The sequence below is a fragment of the Pollachius pollachius genome, assembly GCF_949987615.1.
Source record: "Pollachius pollachius genome assembly, chromosome: 19".
Taxonomy (NCBI): Eukaryota; Metazoa; Chordata; class Actinopteri; order Gadiformes; family Gadidae; genus Pollachius; species Pollachius pollachius.
In genome coordinates, this window is record NC_136952.1 from 3,728,556 (window position 1) to 3,741,692 (window position 13,137).

Below are 13,137 nucleotides of genomic sequence, written 5' to 3' on the forward strand. Positions count from 1 at the left end.
GTTTCGTTCAAGGCGCATGCGCAGAACACGGAGTTGTGGTTCCTGTAGTCCAAATAGACAATACACAAACACAAACGCAGGCCTACTGTACAATAATTATTTTTTATTATTTGTTTGGCGTGTTTCTGGCGCTTTTAACACAACCTATAGCCTACATGAGGGAGACACAGAATAACAAAATAACAACAAAACGAAACAAAGAAAGATCAAATGTGCGTGGAGCTAAAGGTACATACACATCTCCTTACTCAACTGCCACACCGGAGTGCATCACCGGTAGTGCTTCAGGTTCAAAGGGTCGGGGTAATTGATCCAATCACACGCCAACCTAGGCCGTCAGCAATGCTCACAGCGCAACAGAGCGTCACATTGCAGAATGCGTGAAGGAAGGTTGCGCCTCCGCTCCCTGATTGGCTGGGACCCGGGGTGTGACGCAGGCAAGGCATGCCCTTAACAGGCCGGCCCCCTCCGGCGCCCCTTTACATATACGAAGAAGTTAACCGGTCCGGTGTCGCTCCTGTCCGCCGTCCGTCCACCGCATCCAAAGAGCCTGAACAGCGCTCAGGTCTGAAGAGCATCTGTCACATCTCAGCATCTTGGGGTATGAGAGTTTCCTCTGCTCATTGAAAGCGGATTTATTTTATATTATGAGGGGATGTCTGCAAGTCTCCTCCCATCATCTGACTGAGGCTACGGTTAGCTGCGCTGCTAGTGTCTGACCCCGGGCTAACTAGTGTTATAGCATTATGAAAGGGTCATGCACTCGTTGTCTGGGGCGTGTGTTAGGTCGGGTTATAACCTCGTTAATAGGACACGGTGTGTGCGGCCGATTGAAAAAGTGATGCGTATGAATGATGTCGGGATGGAACAGGTTTTTAATTGCATCAGTCAATCAGGATCTTGAGTTGTTCCGTGTCCTCTCTTCTTCAGGGGGACATCGTTTGTGATGTACACTTTATTATTCGGGCCAAAAAGTTCAGCGGATAGGCCCTGCCTGGCCTGTCAACAAGTGTATTGGAGAATACATTGGTATATGAGTCGCTTCAAAACAGCACGTCGATCGATGGTCAACCATACGGCTATACGTTGACGTGCGTGTACCAGACGCTCATTAATAATGATCGTTACATTCGTGGCTATAGACGACGAGTAAAGCGGTGGTTAGTGTTTATGAGTGACGCAGTTTGCAGCTCAGACCAGCTCCCGTCCGGTCTTAAATTAGCCAGCGGAGATGTGTCTGCGGGGGGCAGCTCTCCGGCAGCCTATCGCCTTTCATCACTTGCAGGGTAGTCTTGTGCAAACTATGTGCACACTACTCACTTTTTTGTCTTGAACGATTAATCGAATGATCGATTTTATTTGAGCCACCTCAACATGTGGTGGTTTGGTTTTAGTGTATTGGTCAGCTCGTTCATGGTGTATTCAATAGTAGTAATAACAGTGGTAATATTGCCACTGTACAGTGAATAACTGTCTGTTGGTATGTAGGCTACTCGGCCTATTTTCAAGGTTAATATATTTAGAAATGTATAATCTATTTAGAATATGATGTAATAATGACGGTTGACTGGTATGGGCAAAAGGGCAATTCTTATAAAGTTATACACCATAATTGTTATACCATTGAAATACTTCAAATGACGTCCCGGCAACACTATTTTAAAACAATAGTCTCCTTAAATCCAGTGCGTCACAGGGATCGAAACCCAAACCCACCAGGTGACACACTATCTCATTGATAAGGCACACCGTCTGAAACCACAGCTGCTTCTGTGGGACAGAATCAGCTGGAAGCCAGGTTCCAGGCGTCCATTATAACGACCGCGTTTGTTGACATTGACTCTGGGGCCCTCGATGGCCGTCCTGTCTGCTGCTTTGTCCTCACACAAAAGATAGAGCTTCCCTCAGCTGCCCTGGTTATGCTCCCCCTGCCATTGGCCCCGCTGGAACCGCTTAAACCTTTATTGGTATAATGGGATTGTGAGTGCGACGGATGAGAGTGTTGTAATGTTAGCATGGAATGGAGACTCAGGGCAAACATGCACATACGAACATGTGGACCTTGACACGTCAATACGTTGTCCCAGGCCAAGATGCTCAACCCTGCATGCCAAGGGATAACAGTTAGTGCTGATTATTGTGTGTGGATTGTATCTTATCCATAACCTTGCATGTTTTATATCCTGAGATACTTGGTATCGATGTCAAGTGTTTTACATTTTTGGTGTAACAAATACTCCAAACAAGATTTCTGCAGAACATCACATCTGGCAAATATCTTTTAAGAAGATTATTCCTGTCCTTTTCTCAGAAAGTCCCAACACGATAAAGCTGTTCATCAGATGATGGTGGTTGTTTTTGTCGTTGTTGTTGAAGATACAAAAGACAATCTTCTGAAAACGAGGTCAATCAATTTGAATATCTACCACCAAAGTCAACATTTGTGTGTATTTTGACTTTTGTCTTTACTTTTAAGATAACGTCTTTAAAATAAACGAGCTGACCTGTAATTAACCGAGTTCCACTGCCGTCAGTAATAGCCGACAACAAGCATAACAGGAGCGTCTTTTTTATGTTGTTTCTAGGCAACCACCAAATCAATGTTGTTGGTCTAACCCTAACCCTATACCTAAGAATAACCTAACTTAACCTTGATCTAAATATTTGATACATTGAAAGGTGGAGGGCCCTTGCGCTAGTTTTATCCTCCGTGTTGTTTACACATATTGTCGTTTAACGCCAGTAGCCCCGCCCCTCAATTCATCTAATTGGACGATGGGGAAAAAAAACACATGATGTTCGGTGCTTTTCTTCTCGAGCCGTTCAGGGCGTTGGGCGAAAAACACGGGGAGCATAATAACGACCCATCGTTTATGTTTAAGTGCATTATCAAAGTGCACCAGGATGAGGTAGGGTGGGTGTTTTCTTATTTTATTTTATTGATATTATTCATCTATCTTCTTTTGTTCATTTTTACATCCGTCTCTGTCCGGAAAAAAAACATAGAACTAGACAATTCAGACGCTGTAGAAATGCGACGCGTTGTCCCGATAAAACCGAATAATAAAATTGTTCGATGATTGATTGATTGGTCTCTTTTAATTATAAAAAAACGAAAAATCCTAATCCAATGTCTGCTTTCCCCGCCGTCCAACAGAACGTAGCGCCGCCGTCGGAATGATGTCCAAGATGAGCCGCGGCCTGGGCCGCGCGGCGCCGCTGCTAGCCCGGGCCCTGCACTCGGGCTCGCGCACCTCCGCCACCGCCGCCAGCAGGCGGGCCCAGCGGGCCCTCACCCCCGAGGAGGTCTACGCCCGCGAGGACAAGTACGGCGCCCACAACTACCACCCGCTGCCCGTGGCGCTGGAGAGAGGCGAAGGTACGTCCCCCCCCTGGGGTGGGGATCACAGGGTACCTGACGATACCTTACGAGACGCGATGCATGTATCGTAAGGTAACATCCTGTGAAGATATCTAACTATGAAAACAAAATGACAGCGAAAAGGTGAAGTGCTGGATTTCTGTCTTTATTCACGGTCCAAAACTGAGTCTTAAAAAAGAAAGAAAGAAGTGTAAGGTTTCCCGTATCGCACAAAGAAGGGCGACGATATACTGTACATCGAGGTGTCGATATTTTGTCCCACCCCTACCTCACCCCCACGTGGGTCAGGCTCTGGGTCGGGTGAGGGGTGAGGGTGGCGGACTCCCAGCCAGAAGGTTCCGGGTTCGAGGTCCGACCGCTGCGGTCTACCTGCGGGCATCGTAGAGCCGGATGCCTAACCAACAAGTCATACATTTGTCATACGAGTAAAGGGTCATACGAGTCATACGAATCCAGAACATCTTTCAGCACTTTTCTAATCCGTCTTGGTGCTCTCTGTTAGCTGTACATTTCATGGGCTATTTAATGTAAATAATAATGATAATACTGTTAATACTGCGCGTAACCATCTAACGGCATAATGGCAGATCCTAAAATAAACAATATGACAAGATGCCTAACCCTTAAACCATAATCCCTAATCCAATATTTATATAACCTTAGTATATTTGATGATTATCACAGCTCTTATTCTTTTATACTCAATCAGGGTATCGTCTGAATGAATAAATAGTTATCAGTTGTATACCGAGGGAAAAGAAGGATGACTTAAAAAGCCAGTGAACCCAAGACCTTTAACCATTCTCTTATTTCTTATATGAGCGTGAACATGGTAATGCTATGCCATTTTGTCACTGTTACTAAAATAAGTGTGTTTTCGATAAAACAGGTGTAAAGTCTTTGTTTTTGCCTCTCCAAAACACAACTTTTTCATTTACCAAAATGGTAAATGGACTGCATTTATATAGAGCTTTTCTAACCAGTGGCGCTCAAACATTCACCCATTCATACACACATTAAGACACCGACGGCGGAGTCAACCACGCAAGGCAACAGCCAGCTCGTCGGGAGCAGTTAGGGTGAGGTGTCTTGCTCAGGGACACCTCGACACTCGGAGCCGGGGATCGAACTAGCAACCTCCCGGTTACCAGCCAACACACGCCCTCCCACAAAACACTACTTTGTCTAGACACTGCTACATGCATGTTCCCCTCTGAGTGGAACACAGGTAACGGTCCCTTCGTGACCCCAAGGTGCCTTAAGGTATTTCTGCCCTGTCTTCTGCCCAGAAGGTTTCACAGAGGACTTCTCTTTGGATCTTACTAAACAACTGATATTAAACAAGGAAAACACCAACGGACAATATTCCAACTAGTGACCACTTAACATAACATCATAGTATCTGTAAGTCTCATCCGTCATGTTCTTCGCGGTGTTCCCCGGCCCAGGCCTGTACGTGTGGGACGTGGAGGGGAACCGCTACCACGACTTCCTGAGTGCCTACAGCGCGGTCAACCAGGGCCACTGCCACCCCAAGATCATCGCCGCGCTCAACGCACAGGCCTCCCGCCTCACGCTCACCTCCCGGGCCTTCTACAACGACGTGTTGGGCTCATACGAGGAGTACATCACCAAACTGTTCGGCTACCACAAGGTGCTGCCCATGAACACAGGTAAGAGCTCCTAGGAGGCTCCTACAAGGCTCTTATGAGGAGTACATGACCAACCTGTTCGGCTACCACAAGGTGCCGCCCGTGAATATAACTAACAATGCGCACTAGGGCCGGGTATTGCCAGGTACCTCACAATTCAATTCAATCCGATTCGACTTTAGGTCTTGATTCGATTCGATATTGATTCGATTCGATTTGATATTGATCCAATTGCTTCGATATCGATTCAATTATACGTGCAGATGACAAAAATACCTAAATATTATTTAGAATTAACCATTTCAAAATGAATTACCCATTTCATTGTGCTTTAACTAGCAAAAAGGGAATACACCATTGTATAGTATTGTTCCTGAGCTAAACTTGCAGCATAAAAGTAATAATCATAACATGGACAAATGTAAAAGGGCATGCACATTTAGGCATACTGGCTTCTAGATTACAATGACTGAGTGTGCTTTTTTCTTTATGGAAATAATCGATTTCAAAATAATTCTGAATCGAAATTTAATCGAGACCAAATAAATTGCAGTGCATTGATGAATCAATATTTTTACCCAGCCCTAATGCGCACACCTCTAGGTTAATTACACCTCTAAGTGTAATTAAACCCATGGCAATAATGTGGAAACCCCAGTCGATAATGTAACAAATTTCTGAGCGCATAATATAATATAATTTTGCCTATAATGTTACAACGTATAACATTTTGGTTCACCTATTACGTAATGAGGCAAGTATAATAATTTACTCCTTACGTTATGAAGCAAGCATAATCATTTTCTACTTATAAGCCGTTTTCACTAATTTTTGCCGCAAATGTATATCAGGAGATTCTACCCTGAGGGTGTTTCACACTTAATGCTTTATCTGCGGACATCGATGTCGTTTAGTCATCAGTAGAATCAACGGGGGGTTTAGGAGGGTGGGCTTGCAAGGGGCGGGATATGCCGTAGGGCCTTAGTACGCAAGAGGCAAGTAGACAAAATGGAGGCAGAACGGGCAGAACTCATCGCGATCATCTTAAATGTTGCTAAAATTATGCATCATATATTCCGTTGCATACACAAAATCCGAAGCATCGATCGATGAAAGATTGGAGAACGAGTTAGAGACAAATAGAAGAAACGACGAAGAACGACTGCGTTAACGTAGAAAGAGAGCGTATTTTTTTGCTTCATTTCACATAGAACTAACACTTGGACGAATGTAGTGGATTTCTGTGTTTAACTGTGAAAACAGGGAGTGGAAGGACGGGACCCTATAATGTTCTGCTGACTGTTGTCAGTAATAATAATAAAAAAAACATTTTCTATACACGTGCAGCTGTGAACTAATTTATTGTAATTTATTGTATGATGTCTACTTTGAGGGTTATGATAAGACCTATCTTTTAGCGTTCACCACAAATGAGTCTTAAAAGCAGTGCCAACATTAAAATATTTTTTAACCATTCAGCAAACAAAAGGCAACAGGCTGATAGAAATACCGACTTTCTATTCCTCGTTCACTTATAAGGTAATTTATATTTCCTACGGAGAAAATACTACCTCAGGGGTATTATTCAGGAGAATATCAGGACTTATACGTGTGTCTGAAAACAGTTAGTGTGTGAGATTTTGATTACGTTATAAAATAAGTCAATTTGTGGGTAAAAGGGGTAATTGTTCAATGGAAAGTGTAGTATACTATCTATGCATGTAAATCAATTATTCAATAGCATTTACTGTAATTCAGGGCTGAAAAGTGCATTGACATTTTAAAATGCATGGCAACTACTATTAGTTAGTTGAAAATAATAATCATCATTGAGATTAAACATCTCCAACCGGAGAGGTGGTCTCGGAGACGTTGCTCAACATGGAGCAAAGAGGAGACGGAACGTCTATTGGATATTTGGGTCCGATATCCAAAAGACATTCCGTCTCCTCTTTTCTCCATGTTGAGCCACCACCCGACGGTCCGACAAAAGCAAGTAAAAAGTATGCTGGAAAACATAACTTAAAAATGCCGATGCATTTAAAACATTCCGAGTCAGGATGAGGGAGAAGGAGTTGGACAAGTCCGCAGATCAATGTATATCACGCTGGATATCAATGATTGTTTACTTTCACCGGTGCTTCCCCCCCCCCCCCTTTTTCTTTAACGCTTTACCCCGCCCCAGACCTTTTTGTCCAATGATTTAACGTTCTTTGCACACATGCAGTTTTGTTGACGAATTCTGGCACTGTTGCAAGAATTGCAATGTGAAAAGGAACCGCACCAAACCAAAAATTAAACATTGTATTTTGCGTCATCAACATGCATTATCGCGATAGAGCGATAGAATTAAAATCTCTATCGTAGGCCATTTTTTATCGTTTATATCGTATATCGTTTATGTCGCGCATTACTAGCACAGACCAACTTGAGTAACTTGTGTGACAGGCCTGCTATTATATAGTACATCACCGACCTGTTTGTCTACCATTAGGTGCCGCCCATTAACACAGAGAAGGCCCCCTATAAGGCTCCTACGAGGCCCCTACGAGGAGTACATCACCAGCATGTTCGGCTACTGCAAGGTGCTCCCATGACCACAGGTCTTGTTTTTTGCATCTTATTCCTTTTCTTGTTTCTCCTCATCAAGGGGTTGAGGGTGGAGAGACAGCCTGCAAGCTGGCCCGCAAATGGGCTTACACGGTGAAGGGGGTGCCCAAGAACCAGGCCAAAATCATCTTCGCTGGTAAGTGGGGGAAAATAGACACCAGCTACTCCGTAGTGGCTGTCGTTGTACTCTTGAAGGATCCCTCTAAACCCATCTTTCTTAAACTGCATTCAACTCTGCTCATCTTTCAGTGTTGTATTGCTTTGTTTATACTTTTTTTTTTAATTTACTTTCTTACCATGAATCATGTCTTTGAGTGGTTAAGAAAAACGTGTTTATAAATAAAAATGTATTATTTGTAATATTACTATAATTATAATCACTATGGAGTACATGTCTATTGTGAGCTACACTGGGTATTATCACAGTCCTGTACTGTGGTATTCAGGCGTCCATTTTCAATTTTTTTCACCTTCTCCTCCAACCAGAGGGAAACTTTTGGGGAAGAACCATGGCGGCCATCTCCAGCTCCACCGACCCCACCAGCTACGAAGGCTTCGGGCCCTTCATGCCCGGCTTCGAGCTCGTACCGTACAACGACATTCCCTCTCTAGAGGTACATTCCGTCACAGCTGCCTCGCCCTTTTTTGGGAATGTCTGGGACTGACAGGTCATGTGATCCGAGTTGAACCCTCATAAGATTTGTGTTGCTTAATACACCCTCATAATTGATCTTATGCTGTGGCTGCCTTGCTGCCAGCACACCTCACACCATTGTCATGGAGGACACGCCTTTGACTAGCTGGTTCACCCTCTCTCTGTTCTGTCTCCACCAGAAAGCTCTCCAGGACCCCAACGTGGCGGCCTTCATGGTGGAGCCCATCCAGGGAGAGGCTGGGGTGGTGGTGCCCGACCAGGGATACCTCACCAAAGTCAGGGAGCTCTGCACTAAGAACAACGTGAGTGGCTCCTGGCCGGTGCACGGCTGTTCTGTCACGGTTAGCGGGTGGCGGGCAGGCAGGCAAGGAACACCGAGAACCCAGGTGACGCAGACGGGTAACACAGGGAACACCGGGAACACACAGGACACAACTGGCCACAAACTACAATGATCCGACAAGGAACAAAGGAAGGACAAGGGCTTAAATACCAAACACGGCACGCAACGAGGGACAGCTGAAACACATCAGGGGAGGGAGCAGTAATCACACAGGAGGGAAACTTGACCGGACATGGGGAGAAACAAGACAAGAGATACCAAAGTAGAACGGCAAACACAGGGAAACACACCAAACCAAGGAAACAGACATGACATGTTCACCGGCCATTTTGTCATTTTGTCTTGTGTACACACAGGCGGTTATTGTTGTGAGCGTGTCCGTGTGCAAATGATTGATCTGACCTGGTGTCCTTCCTCTTTGGACCCGCTGATGGAATGGAACACAGGTGCTGTGGATCGCCGACGAGGTGCAGACCGGGCTGGCGCGGACGGGCAGGCGGCTGGCGGTGGACCACGAGGGGGTGCGCCCCGACATTGTCATCCTGGGAAAGGCTCTGTCCGGAGGGGTCTACCCGGTAGGTGACCTCCCTACCCCGGCCTCCCTCTCCAGGGAACGCCTCTGCTTTTCCTCGAGCTAGCCAGTTAGCTGGGTTGGTTTGTAAAGGGACAGGCACAAGACCCGTTAGACTAGCGGTCAAGTGTTTTTGAACCAGCTTACACTGATGTGCAATACCCGCCCCGGGATGGGTTTTCAGAACCACAGCCCTAACATTAAATAATAACAGTTTTAACACACACGACAATTTTGTCCAAAGCAACTTACAACCACTAATTCACATTCACACTCCGACGGCGGTGTCACCCACGCAAGGCGACAGCCGGCTCGTCGGGAGCAGTTGGGGCGAGGCGTCTCGCTCAGGGACACCTCGACACTCCGCTAGGAGGAGCCGGGGATCGAACTAGCAACCTATAGCGTGTACAAGTCGACCCGGTCTTCCTCCTGAGCCACTGCCGACCATCGGCATCAAAGAGAAAAGGAGATGACAGCATGTGGACACGTGGAGTGTGCGCTGTGGTGTCATGGTGTGCCGGTTCAGGTATGACGGCGAGCTTGTCACCCCTGGGTGCTGCAGATCTCGGCGGTGCTGTGTGACGACGAGGTGATGCTGACCATCAAGCCTGGAGAGCACGGCTCCACGTACGGTGGGAACCCCCTGGCGTGCCAGGTCGCCATGGCGGCGCTGGAGGTCAGTGCTGCTGTTTTAGACTGTATACATGCATAACATGCATTCATGCATATATATATTACATACATACGTACTTACGATTGCGACTCTACACTTCTGCTACTTATTTATACTTTTTACTTATTTTTACATATTATTTTTTTTACTCATCTATTTACTTTATGTTGTATTGTTGCTGCTATCTCGCTGTTGAGGTACCAAACGTAAGAATTGTACTCTTGTGTACTTGTGCAATAAGAATGTAATAAAAGCGATTCTGAATCTGAGCAAGGTACACACATACGAAGCAGACCTTCTCAAGATCATTCAAACGATTATTTTTGAGTTTGAAAACATGTTGTATTTATTCAGCATGTCTTTCCCAAAATCTTTTTTGTAACTGAGAACTTTGAAATTTTGCATTAAAATAATACACAAAATGGTCAAAAAGACAATGTTCCAATCTAAAATAATGTACAGATATGTATCCAGCTATTCTGCCCTTTCTATAAAACATTAAAAAAATATATATATATATCGAAAAAATCGATTATGTTAATTTTGTGATTGTTTGACGCTAAAATCGAAATCGTGGTCACAATTTGATTAATCGTCAAGCCCTACTGTGCACAGCTCCCAAAGGGTTTATTCCTTATAAACACTTTATAATAGTAATAATATATTATATAATTAAAGGATTTATATTTAAAGCTATGTACAATTATTTCATATGCATTAAGTAAGGTAATTAGCATGTAATAATTGGAAAAATAAATATAAATAGTAAACCGTCTCTACATCTTCCACCACATAGTCAGTCAAAATTCCAAAATATTTTCCAGACAAATGAGGAATTGAAATGACGTTTATCTCAGCCTGAACATCCCCCCCCCCCCCCCCCCGCTCGCGCCCCTCTCGGCTCCAACAGGTGTTGGAGGAGGAGCGTTTGGCGGAGAACGCCGAGTGGATGGGCCAGATCCTGCGCGCAGAGCTGAGGAAGCTGCCCAGCGAGGTGGTGACCTGCGTCAGGGGGAAGGGCCTGCTGAACGCCATCGTCATCAAGGAGACTAAAGGTACGCTCACACCAAAAAAAACAAAGGCACCGCGCAAATACGTGCAAAGTCGAGACGGGAATAGAGGAGAGTCCGAGGCGCATCTTCTACCCGGAGAGCCCTGCGGCGCGAATGGATGAATGGCGCGGCGCTAACAAGCGGTTACACGGATTGAGCGTGGTTCTAATCGGGAGTTGAAATATTTGGACTCTCCCGTGAATTCCGCGTGATGCTTTGTCGTGACAATCAGTGTTCACTCCCTGAAGTCCGGATTGAACCGCAACACGGAGGAGAAAGAGATTGCCGTGTGTGGACTCTCTGAGCTCTATAATATCGTTATAATATGTTTATAATATAAAATATAATATCACGGCCAAAAGCGTCCCTGGTACTTCCACAACGAAAGACTGGTAGTGGTGGTTATCTCGCCACGGTGGAGCATGAATTGGTGGAAAGAAACGTTGGGGTTTACAAGAGAACCCCTCCTATTGCAATATTCTTCAAAACAATCGCACAAGTGTTTTGAAGTTCGCCCGATGAAATGTATGTAATCGGGTAGAATATTTGCTTCGCTCTCGGTGTGAAGACACAGTGAAGGTACAGGCTCATGGCTGACCGTGCCCCATCCCGGACGTGTCGGTCACTGGTGTGTGTCCGCTAGTTGGGTCAGCTGACGAGCCGACCCAAGGGTGTCAGTATCAGAGAAGAAGGCCAACCCCGTGTTAGGATACAGAGAATCACGAGCAAGCGTCTAGTTATTAATAGCGGCAGGTTATAGCAGAGAATAATCTGCTTGAACCTGAGAGGACCAAACTGTCCTTCCAATGAACTCCATAATTTAAAACAATACAGTAAAGGAGTTAAGAATATTCTGATTCTGTTTCTTTCACTCGTGATCAGTCATTTATTTTGTACATCCTATAAATAACTATCTAGTCATTAACATTAGTAGGCAGATATGTTTGTTCTGTATTTCTAATTTATGTTTTCAAACACATTTGCTCAAATGAGAAGTAAAGCAGAGGTTCACCGTTTGTCACTTCCTGCCCCAGATTACGACGCATGGCAGGTGTGTCTGCGTCTCCGGGACAACGGACTCCTGGCCAAACCCACCCACGGTGACATCATCCGCCTGGCCCCGCCCCTCATCATCAAGGAGCACGAAGTGTTTGAGTGCGTCGACATCATCCGCAAGACCATCATGTCCTTCTAGCGCGGCTCTTCAGAGGATGGGGGGGTCCGGACTGCAGACGCAGGGACAGAAAGGGGCTTCTCAGACTGCCAGTGGATGCATTGGACTTGAAAGTGTTTTGAAACCTTGAAACGATTTGTATGTGTTTTGGAGTAGGGAAGCGAATCGACAGAACTGCATCAATTAATCGACGCAGTTTGCTCAATACTCATTGTTTAGGGGGAACATGTGATGTCTGTCCTGCTGAACGTTCCCTGGGAACCTGATCCTGGGAGGAAGGAGGTGTTCTCCTGTTTGTGTTCTGGCTTTAGATGGCGGTGGCGAAGGATTTGGGAGAGTTGTAAATCAGGAATGAGGAGTTCAGTGTTGGTTCTCTGTGTTCATTATGACCTGCAGGAGGAAGGAGGGAAACTAACGGTATTTAAACATTTCTTGTTGAATGTGATTCATACTTAATATTTTAATATTGGTTCCTAACCGTCAAGGGCGTAGGAACCGGGGGGGACGGAGGGGACGTGTCACCTCCAATATCGGAGACAGGCGCATTTGTCCCACCTAAAAATTATACCGGATCTGTCAGGTTTCCGATATGTGTCCCCCCCAATGTTAAACTCATTCCTACGCCCCTGCTAACCGTTCCTTGAATAAAAAATATTGTTTCATTGGCGACGGTGGCTGTTGAATTCACGCACGCTGCTTTTGTTAACGATAGTGACCACTAGATGGCGCTATGCACACATTTCGATTCAATGTGCGTCGGCACAAATATTGCGCCTGTAACGGAAAATTGATTACATTTTGATTATACTATTTCAAATTCGGCATGTCATATTGTTAAAACATTTATAAATCAGCACTCACTGATTGAACACTGGATTCGAAAGTGAATAATTGTACACAACCGAAACGTACAAGGACAAATCCTTTATCTATTTGAGTGCCTCCAAAATAGAGACCTTGATTTGAGACGCTTGACATTTGAGAGGAGCGGCTGCTATGCGGAGACCGATCTGGGATCATGCGGT

General features: G+C 45.2%; 1 protein-coding gene across 1 annotated transcript; it reads left to right on the plus strand.

Annotated features, from left to right (window-relative positions):
• Nucleotides 1–472: 472 nt before the first annotated feature.
• oat (ornithine aminotransferase) lies at nucleotides 473–12,771 on the plus strand. Its single transcript, XM_079757349.1, has 10 exons — nucleotides 473–601; nucleotides 3,158–3,379; nucleotides 4,831–5,055; nucleotides 7,685–7,780; nucleotides 8,131–8,258; nucleotides 8,479–8,601; nucleotides 9,089–9,217; nucleotides 9,776–9,889; nucleotides 10,797–10,941; nucleotides 11,973–12,771. The coding sequence occupies exons 2-10, from the start codon at nucleotides 3,178–3,180 to the stop codon at nucleotides 12,131–12,133; spliced, it is 1,323 nt and encodes a 440-aa protein (XP_079613475.1). The 5' UTR covers nucleotides 473–601; nucleotides 3,158–3,177; the 3' UTR covers nucleotides 12,134–12,771.
• Nucleotides 12,772–13,137: the final 366 nt, after the last annotated feature.

Bases quoted from the DNA above. Each gene is read 5' to 3' on its own strand.
- oat (XM_079757349.1), top strand. From the start codon at position 3,178: ATGATGTCCAAGATGAGCCGCGGCCTGGGCCGCGCGGCGCCGCTGCTA. The intron at 7,781-8,130 runs GTAAGTGGGGGA...TCCTCCAACCAG, and splicing joins GGCCAAAATCATCTTCGCTG to AGGGAAACTTTTGGGGAAGA. The intron at 9,890-10,796 runs GTCAGTGCTGCT...CGGCTCCAACAG, and splicing joins TCGCCATGGCGGCGCTGGAG to GTGTTGGAGGAGGAGCGTTT.